Source organism: Oxyura jamaicensis, chromosome 3 (assembly GCF_011077185.1).
Source record: "Oxyura jamaicensis isolate SHBP4307 breed ruddy duck chromosome 3, BPBGC_Ojam_1.0, whole genome shotgun sequence".
NCBI classification, from domain to species: domain Eukaryota; kingdom Metazoa; phylum Chordata; class Aves; order Anseriformes; family Anatidae; genus Oxyura; species Oxyura jamaicensis.
In genome coordinates, this window is record NC_048895.1 from 34,595,855 (window position 1) to 34,615,235 (window position 19,381).

The window sequence follows — 19,381 nt, forward strand, 5'->3', positions numbered from 1 at the left end:
AAACTTTGGTTTAAAATAAGCCTCGCATAATCATCCAAGATCTCATGCTGACAAACAAAAAAAAAGCCTAAGTCACCAAAGATTTTTACAAAATTAATTATGAAATAAATCTTACTGTCCTTTTTGAGCGGTTATGTTGTGCTGTGTCCTGTCTATGAGGCATGCTTATTTTTAAAGTCACAAAGCTCTCACAGATCCCGATGGACAACTGCACTCAACACAAGGGGGAAGGACCTCCACATCTCTGAGCATGCTGCTTTCAGGCGTTAAGGAGACCTTTGAACAAGCAGAAACTCAGGAGAGGCTGCTACAAAAGTTATAATATGGTATGAATCTCAGGTCTGGTATTTGTAACAGAAAAAGAGGGCATCAAGTATACCTGTTCAAGAACTCTTGCCAAGTTCGGCTTGGCCAACGCAGCTACAGATGTTTCTGGCAGCCAAACCCTTTTGAACATTTTACCTCTGCTAAAACACCCTCATCCTTCATTTCTAGCACCTGCTGAAAGATTGAGCAGCCTGGCTGCCAGAGACTTCAGCAGCAGAAACAGCTGCAGAGGCCAAATTTAAGCCAATCTCTCCAAGGACTAGTTTTTTTTCCGCAGCATCAGACTGCTTGCCACTTTCAGCCCAGGTGGATGATTGTGATTTCTCAAATTGCCTCAAAATGCCAGCAGTCCGATTCTTTTTAAACTGTACATAAATGTTCACAACAGGCCTGCGGGGATCTGTCCTACACAGCTGTACTCAAACCACATGGTAAAATTATACCTCAGGATCAATGGTACTCATTTGCCTTGAGAGTGCTAAGGCAAGACATGCACAAAGACAAGACTGAGCAATCAGAGGTTATGGCAGTTTTCTGATCTAGACAAAAATGAAAATAAAACAAACAGTCTCCTATTTTTTTTTTTAAATCACCAGCAGAGGTAAATCTTCATAACTATTGTGTCTTATTTTTGTTCTAACTCTGCATTCAGCGATAATGCGTTGCTTTTTATTTAGTTCAGGCAGATTCTTCAAGATAGTCAGTGCTCTCTCATTTTCTGTGGTGCTCACACAGCAGACATTTGACCATCTCCAATCAGAAATTTACTGAGGCTCAGAGCTTCTCATTGTCCCCTCCATTTATTCCTTGGTGTTACTCCCACCCAGGAGTAACACCAGGGTGCTACCAGGTTTGAGTAGGAGCAGGACTCTCCAAAGCCACCAGCAGACCATCGGTAGTCACCACTGAGAAAAAGAATAAGCTATAAAGAGAGGCTTAGCTGGAAACCTTGCCTCCAGCCAAGCTCTGGAACACTGTCAAATTGCACTTGGAATAGGAAAGAAATCACCAACTAAGAGTGAACCTGGGGACTACAGCTTCCACTTGTGAAATAAAATATTTGCTAGTATTCACTAGGATTCAGGTGTGGCTTCCTGAACAGCTTACACTGCTCTAAATGCAGCCAAAAGAGGCCGTAGCCTCCCCTGCAACACATTTCGGCTGGCCCTCGCCCTCTACTTATCCTCTTGTGATCAGCTGGAGCAGTGACCTCAAAATTAACTCCTTCCTCAAAGATCAGCGCTCAGACTGAACATCTTACTCATCATCCCAAGATCTCTCTGCAAGAAATCACCTGGGAACAAAACCAGAAGCCCCATTTCCAGGATTAAAACAAACAGCCAAGACCAGATTCCCACATTACTCAAGTCACTTTCCACCACAAACAGTGAATCAGAATGTGAGCTAAAACGTGAGCTAAAAAGTCAAGTCCAGGGTCCAGCTCTGCAGAAAGGAAAATTTAATTTCTCTGAGAAAAAGCATCAAAACTGAGTGTACTGTGCTACCTCTGAAAACAGTCAGGTAACATTTCAATATGGCTGTGACCAAGCGCATAGCACCCTCTCACCAGACAGAAATTACTGCATGGTAAAATAAAACAGGATAAAAAAATATACTAGAGCACAGCTGATCAAAAGTAAGCTCTGTAATGCGTATCTTTGGTGAGCAACTGCTCCAAAGTCCTTTGTATTGCCAACTGTTTCTTCTTAAGAGTTAAAGAGGGAAAAAAAAAAAAAAAAAAATTGTTGATTTTGCTAGTTCTTGCAAAGAAAACTCACAAACTTTCAAGACTATCAATTCTTTCCAACTCAGGACTTCACTTGCCACTGTGGCCTAAGTGCCCTTTAAAAAGAAAAAAAAAAAAGAAAAAAAAACAACAGCCCAACCATCAGTCCCCACAGGGTCAGGGTGATGATGGACAGACATCACGTATTTTTATGCTGTCCTGTTTCTATTCTGCACTAACATCCAGGAAACTCAACAGGAAAGGGACATATTTTTTGATGAGAAGGAGTTAATGTATATAGCACTTTAACAAAAACCAGGTCAAGGGGGAGATGAACTCTAATCATGATTAATAATACTTGGAGGTAACAAAAAGACTGGGAGAATGATAAATAACAAAGCAGAAAGCTTATTAGAGTAAGTTGAATAACCTGGGAACCCAGGACAGTAAAACAGGGACTGTTAAATAACACAGTGCAGAGAACATGAAGTAGTGCAGAGGAAAAATGTTTTCACTGAACTGTGAAATTCAAATGTGATGCTACCAAGACAAAAAAGTCACTTCCCAAGCAAGGGAGTGCAGTAAGGAAGGACAGAGTTTACTCATCACTTCTATGCAAGGCACTGGTGAAAACAAAACCATACACGCAGCATCTAGTTCTAGCATCCACATCTCAGTGATGGTAAACCAAAGAAGATACACCCAAGTTTGATTTCACTGAGATGGGTTTCTTAAGTGGTTAAAAAAGGGAAAAATAAAACAGATAAAAAAGAAAGATGACCACTAACCTGTTAGACTTTAAAATTATACAAACTTGTAATGTTATATTTCCTTCAGCTGAACAAATGTTCCTCAATTTTCTGAAGTGGCAAGAGTAAAGTAAAAGCATTTGGAAGGCAGAAGATTAGAGCAAGAGTCTCCTATACAACGTATAGATCAAGAACGAAACTTTCATACATCTCTGGAAGAGAAATTTTAGAATGGTGAAGTTTTACCATGGTAAAAACATTTTGGTGAGCTTAAGCGAGGAGAGAACTTAAAATAAATAGCTTGGTTTCACGCGTCAAATATTACTCTTTCCTATCCTACACATTTATTTTTACTTCTCTTTTACTTCCCTTTTATTATGTTTTCATGTCCAGTGCTCTTTTACTCTGAAAGAATAATCGCTAAAAACAAATTTATCTCCTATTTTTTCCCAATTCTGTCTTTTAGGAAGGATGAGTAGATGTACTTCTACTCTATTTCTGAGATGAGTCATTTATCTTATTACCCAACTAAGTCAACTGTTATCAGATACCTGTTTCTCGAGAGTCTGAATCATGCCACTCAAACAAACAAACAAAAACTAGCAGAGCTTGATGTTCAGTGAAGTTGCACTCTAAGATAGAAATCTGAGAGTATGAAAACAAAGTGTGTTTGGTTCCCTTCCAGAACCAGAGGACCTGCAATTCATCTGGGGAACTTTTCATACTGCTTTGCCTTTGAGAGAAGAAGAAATGGAACAGGCTGAACTTTTCCTTCTTCTCATTTTTTAGAACCTAGAATTTTCTAAGAAAATCAGGCCTTTCTTCAGTCTTTCTTTTCTGAACGTAGCCTGAAAGGAAATACTCTAACGCATTTCACAGCTTGATTTCAGTTCATTTAAAATATTCCTTCCACTCCTGCAAGAGCATCATCTCCATTCATTTCCCATGTTGACAAAAGTAACTTTGAAACTAAAAATCTGGAAGTAATTTCTGTATGAGGCTTCCTGTTAACCCTGAAATTTGAACTTCAGCACAACAACAAAAAAGTTATCCGTGAACGTGGTTTCATGAGGGTGGGTATTTGGTTCCAAATGAGTAAAACTGCTAAATGATTATAATAATTTTGGTACAGAAACATCAGCACCACTCACCAATAGGAGAACAACACAAATCCCCTATCCATCGTTTCTATAATAAGTAAAAGAAATCCACAACTAGGTTAAATAGGATCCAACTCCATCGTCTGAAAGTGCCAAGAAGTTCATTTTAAAAACGGAGAGACTAAAAGCATCAAGTCCCATAACTACAGGCGTTATTTATAACCCAGCTGTACTCTCCACTACAGCCCTGGCATCCCAGAACACTAATGCTGCAGGAATAGTCTTGATCCCTCATAACTCTTTCACTCCAAGAGACCCAAACCAATCTTTCAAATCCAGTCAGTGACAGCGCAACTCCCAGTAACAAAAGGACCATCGTCATAAAAATCTGGACAGAATAAAGGAAATTGCACTCAATAGAGAATAGTTCAAGGAGAATGAAATATACAGTACTGGATGCAAAGTAACTTTTAAGGCCAGAAATACAGATTTAAATATAGCTTATTCCATATTCCAGAAGTACTTTTACTACAGTTCCACAGTACTGTAAAGCAGCATAAACCAGCGCTTCTGCAGAAGGGAGCTGCCACACCTTCTCGCCCCTGCGAGGGGCTCCTTCCAGTATCTGCTCTGCCCATCACGTGTGCTGAGACAAGCATTCACGCAGTCACGGCGCAGACTAAATCAAATTAAAGGTAAGGTTTTCTTTTTATTTTTGTCTCAACATCAAAAATAGAGGAAATAAAAGCAAATATGAAAACATTTATATAAATATGAGGGTGCATTAGGGGTGTAATTGACATGTAGAGAGACCAATTCAATATACAAAAGGTTTTGCTTAACAATGCAAACATCTTGGACATTCAATGTGCTTTTTATCCACAGGAGTTAAGTGATCTTTACCTTTTATCACAGCATCTCCACCTGCAGGAGTTCCGTTTTCTTGCGGAGCAACAAGCGTCTTCAGGATTACTTGTGTTGCCCCAAGTCTTGGCAGGGTGACATGTTTAAGAAATGGCAAATTGTTTTTCTTGGCAAATGCCTGGCTTGTTTCCCTCCTTTTCCTAAGAAAGCCACCCTCTGGAAATAAAACAATCCATTTCCGATTACGGCTCCTGTAATATTTTTCTAGATGCTCCTGGAGTAACACAAGCTGCTGGTCACGGTGTGCTTTTCCCTATAAGAATAAAACATTGCCTGAATAAAATTAATACTTAAAAGAGACAGTATCAGACCGATAATTATTACACTTCAAAGATTTCTCTCCCCTTTCAGAGATGCAAACAAGCCTCTATGAGACAAAAAACAATGTTCTCAGAGTACCCACTGGTAGCTCACAAACAGGCTGAAAAGAAATCTTTGCTAGCAAGGATGAAACTCTCTATTTGGTGACTTCTCTGCAGGAGTCATGTCTGGGCAGTGAATGGGCACTCCACCTAACAGGGGGATGTCATCACAGGGTTTCCTATGGAACTCCCCAAGCTGAGATTACCAAACTGAATTCTGCAATTCAGCCTGGGGGTCAAGCTGTGTTTCTGGGGTTCATGTAGCACCAGTAATTTCTACAAGCCAAACACTAACTTCTAACTTTCCTTGCATCATCTTCCACACCCCTCATCCCCTCAGCCCCAGCCAGGAGGAGAACTGCACAGGCACCAGAAGCCACAGCCGGACCTCACGGCCAGGCCCGGGTGGGCTCCCCACCACGGCAGAACGGCAGATTCCTCCCCAAACCAGGCGGCCTGGTGCTTCCCCTCAGCTGAAATCAGCACCCTGACGGGCACACTTAGGGACTGGATCTCTTCCACATCACGTATGAAAGGAAAAAAGCCTCATTTGAAAAAATGAAAGGCTGGGCTGCAATGTTTACAGGTTTTCTTCCTCTAGGAGAAACTGTTGAGTGGGAAGCATTTTTTGCTTTGCGTAAACTTGAAACAAACAAAAAAAAAAGCCCACAGCAATAAAAGTGAGAGACAGCATAACCAACAAGATGTTTTATGACACCAGCTTCTACTTTGATAATTAGCTGTATATGGGCTGTAGCCAGGTGATAATTAAACCCGAAGGACCAAGGGTAGGGAAAAATGACTCATAAATTTCTACTCTTTGACATATTAGGACAACTTTTTCCACTTAAGACAGTAAAATTTGTCTTTAATTACTGAAGAAATATCTACATCATCTTCAACAACAATCTTGTCTCTTCCCACCTCCACACAAAGCAAGAGCAAGCCACCCAAATTTTCACAGGCATGAATTTACATGAATTAGCATTTTAAGGGTTCTCTAAGTTCAAGGTATCATCACAAACCTTCTACTGTACTTTTTTTTTTCCCCGGCAGGAAGAGGGAAGTTGTGGTGTTGAGTGGAAAACAACAAGAAACAGTATTTTATTAAAGACGAGTTTTGTGAAAGTCTGTATCCTAAATTTTAAAATCTCACCACTGCAATTATTTCAAACTTACCTCATGAAAAGGAAGGAAAAAGCTCTGCCTGCTCATATTAATGCAATTAAAGAGCAATATAAAAGTTCCTCAGTTAAAACGGTCTTTTGACACCAGACCACAGGACTCCAGGATAGCACATTATGTAGGAAAACAGCAGTGAACAATCAACTGTATGCAAGTTGAATATCAGAACTTTCCAAAACCTAAACGTATCTGGCAAATATGACAGGTGGATAAACTGAAATTTAGCAAACACTGGCAGGTTTAAGATGTAGCTGTAATTAAGGTGAAAAGCAACCGTAATAGCTACTGGAACAGTGAAGAGTCCTGGAGGATAGATGCACTTATACTACCCAGAAGGAAGAGAAAGAAACTCATACAGACATGGGAGAAATTCCTTAATACAACCAGTTCTGGAAAGTCATGGCTACTTGATCAGCATCAGAGGGAACAGGCTCAGCTTTCTTTCCTTTAGAGGAAAGAAAACAGGTAGCAGCAGAGTGCTGACAAATTCTTTAGGGTGCCATGCTATTTGCATCATCTATAGGGCAAGTTACTGACAATCTCGGTTACCTGTCAACTTCTCAGTGGGAGAAGGGAAAGCACTAGTCTCCTTCTAGTAAGCACCAGAAGCATTCCTAAAACTGCCATTGTTGCTGCTCATGAAAGTGAGACTAAGGTACCTTTTTAACCAAATAGGTTATATTGCACCATGATCAAATTGCTTATTTTTTCTGTAAAATAATGTATTTGCTCATCCAAATATTAGTAGGGCCTTTTTATAGTTAGGCAAATGGTCATTACTCTCTCACCTTAAGCATGTCTGCTATACCCATTGATAAGAAGCTATCAAATGACTCAGGAACATTTTATTTTCAGTATGTTTGTATGTTGAATGGGATGGTATTTTTGATGTTGCAGACCTCAGTCACTTTAACGGGAATGAGGAAAACTCCTAATTTTTTGCAGCTTGGTAATAGTTTAGCTTTGTAACTGGGATTGCAACAATACATTCAGAAACTATAATTAACAAGCTGACAGCCATGTGTATCTCCAAATGTGTATTTTGTGAATTTTAACCATTGAAATATTTCATGAAACGTCCAACCTGTTCTTTTCAATACTCTCACAATACACTGACATGTATTTCGAGGCTTTAGTCTTATTATCTAATTTGCCTGATCTTTTCTAGACAGGACTCTGGTTTTAGTTAAAATCTCACTGTCGATGTTTACTGAGTAAATTAGCTTATCCTCCTCTGTAAATGTAAAATACGTGGATTTTCTCTGGTTGCCCACAGAACTCAAGTCCAGACAAAAATAAAGAGGAAAGAAACATGTGTGCTAGACACTACAGTTCATTTAACTAGCACCAGATCCATACTTACCATTGTACTTTTATGTTTTTACTTTTACAGTGTAGTTCAATCAACAGCTAACAAACTCCCCCAAAAAGAAAAAAAAAAAAAAAAAAAAAAAAAAAGCCCAGGGGAAAAAAAAAATAAAGAAAAATAATAAATCATTTTTTCACTTATTAACATTTAGGATGCTGGGCCCAACACATTCTTTCCTGATGCTCAAATACTAATTGATCCTCAAGAATCCATTCATTGCTATTTACGCAGGTCCACCACTACCTTAAACCATGTCACTGCCAAAAGGAATGGTCCTGCCTTTCTCTTTCTGAAATGCTGACAGTCAGAGCAGTGAATTAACCAGGCTGACTGCACAAATTCAAGGTCACTAAGGAAAGAAGAGAAGGGACAACAATGGGCATTCAGAAGTGGAGAGACAAAGAGGACTACCCACGTACTTTGCTTGTCCAACTCTCACAAAAGACTTTCATCATACTTGGGTCCTGTAGACACTCACGTCCACACAAATAATAAAATAAGCTTTAAAATAACAGTTTTCAGAATATACTGAAATAACTCTATCAGAATACACACATATTTCAACATAGTTATTTCATCTTGCACAGCAGCCTTGAAGGACTTGCACAAGCAAGAACCTGTAACACAAAAAAATCCCAAATATAAGGATAAATCAAAGCACCGTTATATGTTTCCATTTACCTGTCTTATAAAGAAGTCTCCATGGATTAGAGACACAATGCCAAAGTTTGTATACTTAAAAATATGATCCATCAGCCACATCATCTGACGGACAACCTGAAAAGTTCAAGAAAAAAAAAAAAGCTTAGTAAATATAATGTGTAGAGACTTAGGGATAAACCAGTCACCCTCATAACAGCAATAAAACTAGCAAACGTATGGAATAAAGTCCTTTTGCATCAAAGTATAAAGAAACACAAATGCTACGCTTCTCCCTCAAGAAGGGGATCAAATACAGACTGCCTTTCTGTAACATAACGTAGAGAACTGCATCCTTTACCATTATCAAGTTAAAAATACTGCTCAGATTCCACTGATGATGCTTTGGTCTGCAGCAGCACCCATATGACCCTCAACATTCATCTATTTCTTTGGCTTTTTTACAAATATTGTTCTATTTTATCAAGTAGAAGCTAAGCCAACATAATCTGCTTGGCCAGAGGAGATAAACAAGCATAATAATCTGCTTCCCTGAAAAGAAACAGTTTGGGTCTTTTGAGGAGCCAGCGTTAGTCCCCAGATGTACTGTGGCAATCCAAGAGGAAGGACTCCTGCCCAGCAATGCTGGGGCTTCCCTCCTCCCAAACCACTTTGTATGGCTGCGTGCCAGCTGGGCATTTGGATCACAAGTTCAGATGACTGCAGTTTTATCTTGAAAGCTGATAACTGATCTGCAGGGTCTGAAGTCCCATCTCACTGTTTTAGGGGACACATGAGTTTCTAACTACCTTGCCCGGACTTCTCAGTCTCGTTGAGAAGGAGTGATGCCAGTATGTCAAAGAGTGGTGTAGCACACAGGTTTTAATTAGGATGGAACATACATACTGCTGCCAAGTGGGCTACCGAAAGGCAAACTTCAGAGCTCAGTGATTACAAATCTGCCTGTAAGCCTGTGCAGTGGTGTACTATAAAGTACAACAAGGAAATATAAATATTTGTATGTATATTAATTGATGAATACGAACAAGCACATAAAATCAAAAATGGGGAGTTGAGAGGGTAAAACACAATCATCTTGTTTGCCATCAGAAAGCAAACTAGATTAATGGGTATTCCTTCTGTTCTGCTACCAAGGGCAGAGCAGAGCAAACAGCAGGACAATGGTGGTGACTCTTTCATTTAGTGTCCTCAGGAACAGAGCAGTGCATATCTGCCACACTCCCACACATATCATGTGAGTCTCTAATCACATGTATTTCAAGTACATTAAGCAAAGACACTCAAAGCATTTTGGAATGCAGGTTCGTAGGTGTTCACGGACAGAGAACTTTTGGATGCTGTTTCAGGTCCTATTTTCTACACCAGTCCCACTTATGCAAAGTTCAGGATGCAGATAATAGTTTTTAATGGTTTAATAGGAAATCTAGGTGCCTCCTATTCACAGGCCCATTTTCATTTCACTCTGCTTAGATTTCACAAAGCAGCCTGAATAGACTGACTTCCATTTTTAAAGCAGCTGTCCATAACAACAATGAAAGCCGGATATGCATGTCTTGAAATTTGTACTGAAATAGCTGCAAGCTGCATTTTTTTTCTCTCCATTGCACTGTTTCTGTTCTTAATAGAAAAATAATCATATTTATCAGTTCTAACCCAGCCAGAATGCCATAATAGCAATATTTTAATCTACCTCTTTAACACAGACATTAAAGGTTATGAGACCTCAACCAACTTACTAAGAGTTTGTTTTAACACTTTCACAAATTGGAACAAACTTCTTCAGCCATATAAAAAGTGTAATAAGGTCACATCTGATTCAGCAGAAACCTTGCTCTGTGTGATTTCTCTTATGGTATTAGTCAAACAATACCAGACCAGCCCTTCCATTAAAGCTTAACTTTTAGCTAAGTTCCACTTCAGTAATGAAAGATTAAGTTTTCTTTATCCACCTAAGTTAATCAGAATGAGAATAAATGTCTCAACAAATGTATTTTAACTTAGTGTTTAATAAGATTAAGTTTGCTTAAAACAGATAAGAAACGCTATCATTCGTGTATAACAATTTATAGAACACTAGAAAAAAAAGAAACGTCATAGTTCCTGACCTGGCCATTTGGAAATCTATTTTCAAGCTGCAAAAAAAAATCAGCATTCTACTTTGCTACACAGAAAAATGAACTTTGTCTTAAACTGAACACTTCTGATGTCTTAAATTAACAATTAAAAAGGCAGCAGCAAACGGGTATGTGCTTGTTGCTTAAATCTGGGTTCAGTCCACACTGCCTTGCAAAGGACAATAAAATAAACACTTTGGACTGCCACAGGAGGAAGTTCTTCCTAGCTCTGCCACTGCCTTATCACTGAGAGGCCACCTTTGGTACATTATTTTACTTCTCTATACACTCTTCTGTGTGAGATGGAAATGAGCTTTTCACTTTAACAAAACACTTTGAGCTGAAAAGTGACTCCCAAGTAGTAAGAAGTGTTTAGGAACTAATACTACTTAACCGTTGTAATAAAAGCTATTCTTGGAAATTACTATCTTGTTACGTACAGACAAATATCAAGGTTACAAAGGACTCCATGTTAAATTTAAATTCTATTTAAAAAGAAAAATAAAAAACTGCCTCATTTAAATGGCAGTTTATTATAATGATTTCTTCTGGATAGGTTCCCCCCTCACTGCCCCAGAGGCTTCACATTCTCTCAAAGAGAAGAGAATTCTCCAGGTCAGAAATATGAAGCATGCTATTTAAAAGTGCCTGATTCAGCAAATTCTATCAAGGATAAACTATCCTGATCTTTCTCATTATTTTTAGCCAGTTGTACCACTCATGCAATATTTTAAGCACGTGTTGAAGTCTGTACTTACTTTTTAATAGCTAAAAAAATATTAAAGCCACTCCAGGCTCTGGACATGTATATTCCAAGAGCAACAACAGCAACTCTAAGGGAAAAATGTTGGTTTTTAAGGCTGCTTTGCTTTTCTAAAAACCCACAAACCTAACATCCTTCACACTGAAGGTTATTTGCCACCTCAACACCTTCCTCCATTTTAGGATCTTCTGCACTCACTGAAACTTGCTCTGTCCTAACTGAAGCTTTTTAGCTAAGGAGTCAAACAGGATAAACATGGCTTAAATTATACGTATGGATGCGCACACTAGGAAACATACATGAGTCAATGAACCTCTGTGATATTTAAAGCACACGAGACTTCAATAGTCAAGATTATGTGACAAACACATCCACAGGACTGTATCTTCACAGTCACATCTTGATCACAAAGGGACTGTCCTATGCATACTTCTGATGAGTATTATGGCAGAATAAATGTTTCCCTTCATTTGGGTACAGTACTGAATACCAATACAAACCTAACTTCCTCAATTCCCAAAGGAATTAAATCAACTAAAAATACTTTTAGAACATTTCCTTCTCTAGGTTACAGGAGAAAGGAAGAGGTAAGTCTCTTTCTTCAGCCCTGAGTGGCATTTTCATACTTTGAAATTCAAATCTTTGAGGGGGTTTGTTTTTCTTCTATTTTTTAAATCAGCTCTGCTGGCAGAAGTAACATCTGGGAAAAAATCTACAAAAAAAAATTAATGACTGGTAGAAATACAGTGGATACATAATCTATATTAATGTACATTAAGAAAAACAGTGTCAGTTACCAGCTGTGCAAATGCAACAAAGAGCAGCTGTTTTTTTTCCCGTTTCCCCACAATAGGAGGGCAGGAAAACCAACAACACTAAGACAGACACAGCTGATGGAGCTTTTCAGCTTGCCAGGTATGTCCCTCACCCTTTGTAGCCTAATCATACTTACCCTTTTCCCCTAATTCCCTCATTGATTTAATTTTCCATTTAGCTCCATTACTCTAGTTTCTGGCACTACACTCTTAGACATGAATTTTCTGAACAGCAATGCGTGAAGTGACTGACATTAATTGCACTTCTCATCAAGAAATACTTAGAGTCTGTGACCTTAGCTAGCCTGGATGTGCTGTCCTAGGGGAGTCACTTCCAGTTTCTGAGCTCCAACCAAAATCACATACAGAACTTGCTTCTGACTTCATGAGGAAAACTCTACACTGGAATAAAGTCCTAACCAAGATGCTGTGTTGGTTTGACCAAAGTTGGTACAAACTGCAGAAGGACATACGGTGAGAGCAAAGAGTGGAGGACACGATTACCTGCAAGGAGATCTGCTTCCCTCCACGTTAACCTAGACCTGCACACTGAGTCAGCTTGTATCTGACATTTCCTAAAGGCAACATTTATGGTCTAAAAATCTGCTCCAAGGTAATGTCACATTAAATGAAATCTAAACAAGAAGCTTCCTGTATTCAGAGCCTTGGGATTATTTGATGGATTAACACACAAAAGAAAGTAAGTCATCAGCACTGCACACAGACACGCACACCCAGGGTTACAAATTGCAAAGAGAAGCTGCCCATTCCCCAGTCGTAGCCTACCGTGCCTTTATCCTGAAGGCACATCATCAGAGTGCAGACATCCCCCGTTGCTTGATGGTTCACCAGCACCATGGCTTCATCTTCTGATACTGCTTTAACATCATCACCCCATTCCACTACTATTGAAAAAGAAAAATAAAAGGTAAACTTTATAATGACCACATTGCTAATTTCACCATAAAAAAAAAAAACTCCACACCCAAACGCTTATAACAAAGAAACCTACATGCTACATGTCAATTGAAATTGGCACATAGCATAAGATACGCTATATTAGCAAGACCGTTTTTCCAAGCAGAGGGTTTCCAGCTTAGTTTTAAATTGCATGCATAGAATAAGAACAAAACAAAATTACTCTATCAGGACATATGCAGAGGTTGATCTTTTTGTGTCATTACACCATTCTATATTTAGGGTCTCTAAATTACATAACGTTTTGACCCAGCTTTCAAATTCAACCATCTTGCCTCATTAGCTTTACTTTTATAAACATGTTGAAAAAAAAAAAAAAAAAAAAAAAAAGCTGTTTTTACTCTTTTTTAAACTCAGCAAGTTTGTTTCATTTCTACACGTACCATTATTAAGCTACTCGGGTAAAAGAAAAAAATAAATAAAACTTTATTTGGAACATTCTGTTTAAAACACTACATTAAACAAACTTAGTAATTCAAATCAAGTTGGCTGTAAGCAAGAAAGTGGGTTCAGAAAACGAGCTGCTCAGATGACAGAAACTATTAGTCACTATTTTGTAGACCAGAGACCAGATACTCCAGTGGCAAGAATGACATCAGGAGGAAGCCACGGCTGCTGCTCATCCAACATCTACACTCACTAACAAAACTATGCTGAGGTGAGGAGAAGGAGTTAAAATTGCTACTTGCATCATCACAGAGAAAATAAATAGATAGAGAGAAGGCCTCCTGCAGAAGAACACAGGATGGAAAACAAAACCGCCTGCCATAAATCATTAAGACCAGCATGCACCTAATGCTCTTACTGGGGCAGAGGGACCAATGAGCAGAATCTGACCCTCGTCAACAAAAGAGATGGTTACTGCAACTCACGGGAAAGGGGAAGGATGGAAAGGCTGAGCAGTTCTATGAAGCTCTAAAGGAAAAGCAAGATGCGTTGTCCATGCACGTAGGACACAAATATTTGTCTGTATTCGTTCAAGTGGTTCTCACTGGCTATTATCTCAATTTCTGACCTCAAAGGCAGCTCTACTACTGGATCTTTAGGACCATTAAGAAAGGTTCTATTAACAGGTCTCCTGGCAGCAAACAGCCCTCCTTGCAGGACAATTAAAGCGTTATATTTCTGCTGTGTTCCCAGCTGTAGCTGAACTGAGGCGAAACCCATAGGCTATGCACTGAAGGCAAGAAGCAATAACCCGTGCATAGCTTCCCTGTCCTCCCAGAAATCCAATCAGCATCATATATTTGAAACTTGCTGCTTATTTTCCATCAGCTCCAAATGCAGTATGATCTGAGACTGAAGCACAAAGTAAAATAAAAACATAAAATAAAATACTCTACTTGACCACAAGGAGATGGAATCAGACTACAGAGAGGGGAAGCCTGTTCATCCCATAATGTCCAACCTTCCTTCCTCTCCCCGGCCAACTAAGCACAGGTCCTTCCTAATTTTTCTCAATGTGAACTTTGAAGATCATGTTTGTTCTTCCTCCTTGATTACAAGTAACTTCCCTCTGATGTCCTCTCTAACTCCATGGGAGGCACGGAACACCTGGATGCCGCCATCTCAGCTGATGAGGCAGGTGCACGGTCAAGTATTTCACATTCCTGGGCATGGCAGTACCCAACAATGCAAAAAAGTCAGGCGAAAGAAAAACTGTCTGAAAGGAAATGCATGAAGCTCATTCTGAAATTATTACTTCAGCAACTTTACGAAGGAGCCAATATACAAATAGTCATACTTAACTGTAGCTTTCCAACAAAAACTGAAGTACTGAAGTACCAAAAACTAAGCACTAAGTACACTGAGCGTTTGCAAAATAAGGTGGCTCACAAATATCTTATTACCAAATAAAACCATTTTACTTCTAGGTCTGTCACTGGAGGGGAAAAAAATCTTTACCGTAGAGACTTCCTTGGAATACATCAGTTTATATTATTAATCACTTCTACCACAGAGCAGTTTAAAAAAGCAGTTTAAAAAGAAACTATTTTTAAGCTTGGAATGCATTTCACAGATCCAGCTTTCTGAAGGACTAAAGTTCGTAACAAAGTCATGAGAAGTAACACACAACCGAAAACAACTGAAGAGGAGAACTTACAAAGCTTGTTTTGCCAAAAAAAATATATATATATATACATAAAAGACTAGCATTCTAGGCAAAGACTAATAGGTGACCTTGACATTTTCAGATAGGTCCCAGTCAAGTGAAAATAGGGAAAAATAAGCTTCTGCTGCTACCTAGAGCATTGTACCTACTACTCATGTTAGATATAATGTAGGGCAAACACTCAACCAGCTTACTATGCACTAACGAGTTTCAGTGGAGATGTAGTACCAAGGTGATTTCTGTGGCAAGGTTAACAAAAGTTTCATTTAATCCTTTAGTTGACAGATAATCCTTTAGTTGACAGATGAATTGAGTCAATCAAGTGGTAAGACTAATAGCTCAACCTCTGCCTCTCAGCTGACAGCTAGTAAGTTATTAAATCACAGTGATTCAGCTGTACATCCTCTAGCTTCTTTTCCCTCTGTCATTTCTCCTCAGGCAACCTGTCTCTGGTGCTTAATATTGTTTTATGGTCAATTGATTGAGCTGATTATCAAGGAGAAAAGAAGCAGTTTGTACGAGCCCTTCACAGAGCACTTCTGGATGGGAAACTGAACAGCAAACCACAAGAGTGTGCAGAACCACTGCCATTACCACAATGTTTTAAAGAAGGGGAGAAAAAAAAAAAAAAAAAAAAAAGAAAGCCATCTAGCTTAAATTCACGGCGCCCTTTAAACTCAGTGGAAGAATAAATGTCCCTCTCAGAATTTCCCACTGCTCTCAAGTTATCAAAATGAGCATTTTTCTTTAAGAAATACTTGTGCCATTACATGCCTCCATTCCAATTGGAAACACTCTAGTCAAAGCCTCAGCTGCATGGCAGGAGAACCAGGAACAGTGCTTTGCTCCACTGTAACAAGACAAAAACAGTTCAAAGACAAATATCTGTTGCTCAGCGTGCCTGAAAACCAGCAAGCATTCCTTCACAACTTCCTTCTATTGCCAGGACACATTTTGTAATGATAGCAGCTCTGTGTCTACAGACCTGTAATAGATTTCTGTAAATGTGGTGTAACACCGTGAAATAATATAAAGAGAGGGAGGAGCAGAAAATCAGTTTAACCTGGTAATTTGAAGCCATGGTAAATAAAGTACTGAACAAATCTAGTAATCCTGATGAGCAATGAAATCTTTTACCCACAGGAGTGACACAAAAAAGGCTTAGCTGTAAGAGAGACTTCATTTGTGCCTTAGTTTTGTAAGCGAAAGGTTTCTCCAGGAAAGGATGAAGACACAGCATGCAACTGCATGCAAATGCAAGACAGAAAGACTTAACCTTCCAAGTCCAAGATGTACACAAGTCTCTAAAACCAAGAAAATATTTCATAAAATGAGCTGCAAGCTGAGCTTTTTATGAGCTAATTCTTGCAAAGCTTAAAGAAGAAAATAAAGGCAATAAAAGAGTTTTTTTTCACATTGTAACTCAACTACTGCACATCTAAATGCAGCCATGGAGAGCTGTCAGAACACTTGGCTGCTTTGTAATCATGTCCTTAACCTAACTGCATGCGTGTAAGTGATGCTATGAATAAATATTCAAGCACTCTAATTGCAACATGTCATTAGGCTGTGCAAATCACTACTCAGCTAGCTAACAATTCTGCCGGTTTATGTCGCTACTTCAGAGCATACCTGGCAAGAATGACAGCCTAGTATTCTGCACGTGTCTACAGGTGAAGCAGTCCTTTGATTTGCATAGCAATTAATACGAACAACTTCACTTTGCACAGTGCACTTTAAAACGTCAAAAGTGTTTAAGCTTTTCTACCCTTGCCTCTTCATTATAGTTAATAGTTGCACTATAGTGGCTGCAGTAAGAGCCAGCATCAATTTTATTGGCAAATTAATGACTTAAGTTCTAGTGAACACTTGGGCTTATTATTAAGAAATCACATTGGGTTTCAACTTCTTTCTCCACTGAATTGGAAAGCAGAAAAAGGAAAGCCTCCTGCCAGAAATTTCAACAGCCATTAGGAAATGTGAAGGAACCAGATGCAATTCCCTTACCAGCATCATCCAAATCTAAAAGCTCCCACATTAATTCCATAAACAAAAAAAAAACATGAGAAGACCAATGCTTATGGCAAGGTCATGGAAAATCTAAGTGTCCTAATTACATTTATTAAAAACCCAAACACCATAAACACTTCTTTATCAGGGAGTGTAGTGATAGGACAAGGGATAACAGCTTAAAACTAAAACAGGGTAGATTTAAGGTTATATATTTGGAAGAAATTCTTCACTCAGAGGGTGGTGAGGCACTGGCACAGGCTGCCCAGAGAAGCTGTGGATGCCCCATCCCTGGAGGTGCTCCAGGCCAGGCTGGATGGGGCTTTGGGCAGCCTGGTCTGGTGGGAGGTATCCCTGCCCATGGCAGGGGGTAGGAACTGGGTGGGCTTTATGGTCCCTTCCAACCCAAGCTATACTGTGATTCTATGATAGACAGTTAGATAAATCATCTGGAAGTTATGATATACGTAAATGTGTAATTGATTTGGGTATCCACTTTATTTACCTTTTAGATTTTACACACAATATTCACAACTTTCTCTAAAATACAGAGAAGCTAAGAACTTCTTACTCCAGAACTCCCCACCCCGTGGTTTGTTTTCCTTCTGATCACTTGTAATCACACACATCCATGAAGCAAGACTTCAAGAAAAACAATTCCAAGAAGCTGCGGGTTGGCAATGCTTAGAACTGAACAGTACCACCTTTTGTGGTTCTTGCAAAGCTTTAGTCACAAATAGATGGTGTTATTAATGGACAGTCTCCTTCGCTTCCTCAAAAGTCACCCTGCTTTCAAAAATAAGGGACTTTATTATTATGTATTCAATAGTAATTGTGACTCATGACAACCAGGTTTCTACATTTTAAACATCCCTCCTCAGGCTCCAGCATTTGTATTTGGCAAGTTTTTTGCTATACTGCTGTTCACAAGCTTCCAGTCAAAGCATGTTTCAGCTGGAGTTGTCAAGCACATTTCTGTCTCCTTTACAGATGGGATTCCTTGATAGCTGGCATTAAGAAATTGCACTCCTGGCCTCATAAAAACAAAACCAAAAAAAACTGGATAAAACATGTTAAAGGTGTTTTTTCACTCCGTTAACTAAAAGCCTAAAGGCATTTGTCTCTGTAAATTGATACACTTGCCTACAGTGAAACTGAAGAAAACCAACAATGGGCTAAGTAAATCAGCATACAATTAGTTTTGTTTTTAAATACATATTTTAGGGGTAGAAAGCATTTAAAAACTCTCTATAAAATCAGACACATTCTGTTGGAAAGAGGAAAAAAGCTCTTCCTACCCTTTCATTTGTTTTCAAGATTCACTTTTACTGCAAGGAACACGTTTGTATATTGTCTATGTACACACAAGACATACAGTAGATTTATATAAAAGTACAATCCAGAAAAGGAAGGAAATAATGCGCATACCACATAATACATCATTAAACTCAGCTTCACTCATTATCTCATTTTTCTTATTAAATAATGTATCTTTACTAACAAAAGTATGTTAAATATTAATGCCATTACAATATACACACCTTAAGGTTGTAAAAATAGTTTCAAACAACATTTTGATACCAAAAAAAGTGCCTTTTACAGCTAACTCAATTCAGGCTTCCACTGAGAAATTTCTCTTATTTCCCCTCAAGAAAATCACTTATAAGAGAGAAGCAAGAGAAAAACCAGCTGGGGAAGAGAAACCCACAAACAAAAGGATTCTGTTGTACAGCATGTGTTAATACACTGAGCCAGGCTTTTAGATGTCCCAGTCACCATTGTAATTTTTCCGTAGCAAACTATTACACGCCCCTCCATATTTCATTTAGGAGCATTTCCTTTTGCTTTCAGTTCCGTTCTTTTCAGCTTCTATCTTTTAGGAATGAAATTTACAAACTGCTACTTTGTGGAGAAGAGGACTTTGCTGGTCACAATATTTATGCTCTAAGTCGATCCACCCTCTAATTGCACTTAATCGACAATAAGAGGTGGTAAAAACAAGTGACAATTAGAACAGAGATGCCCTGTCTCGTATCTCACAAACTGAAGAACCATCCTCTTCCTAAAGCACAGCACTTCCACTTGGAAACAGCCCCTAGTGATGACTACTTTTGAGGAGTGACTTCATTTTCCTGGAATGCACATTCAAGACCTCATGGGCACGGTTTTCTTGAGTTCTGTAATTC

At 38.9% G+C, this 19,381-nt stretch overlaps 1 protein-coding gene across 3 annotated transcripts in view; it reads right to left on the reverse strand.

Moving 5' to 3' along the window:
* LPGAT1 (lysophosphatidylglycerol acyltransferase 1) overlaps positions 1-19,381 on the reverse strand; it is a 65,314-nt gene that overhangs the window by 25,794 nt on the left and 20,139 nt on the right. For all 3 annotated transcript variants that reach the window (XM_035321711.1, XM_035321712.1, XM_035321714.1), the window contains exons 3-5: positions 12,881-12,999; positions 8,424-8,519; positions 4,806-5,079 (exon numbers count right to left, since the gene is read on the reverse strand). In XM_035321711.1, coding sequence (XP_035177602.1) covers positions 4,806-5,079; positions 8,424-8,519; positions 12,881-12,999 — 489 coding nt within the window. The remainder of the gene's footprint in view (positions 1-4,805; positions 5,080-8,423; positions 8,520-12,880; positions 13,000-19,381) is intronic.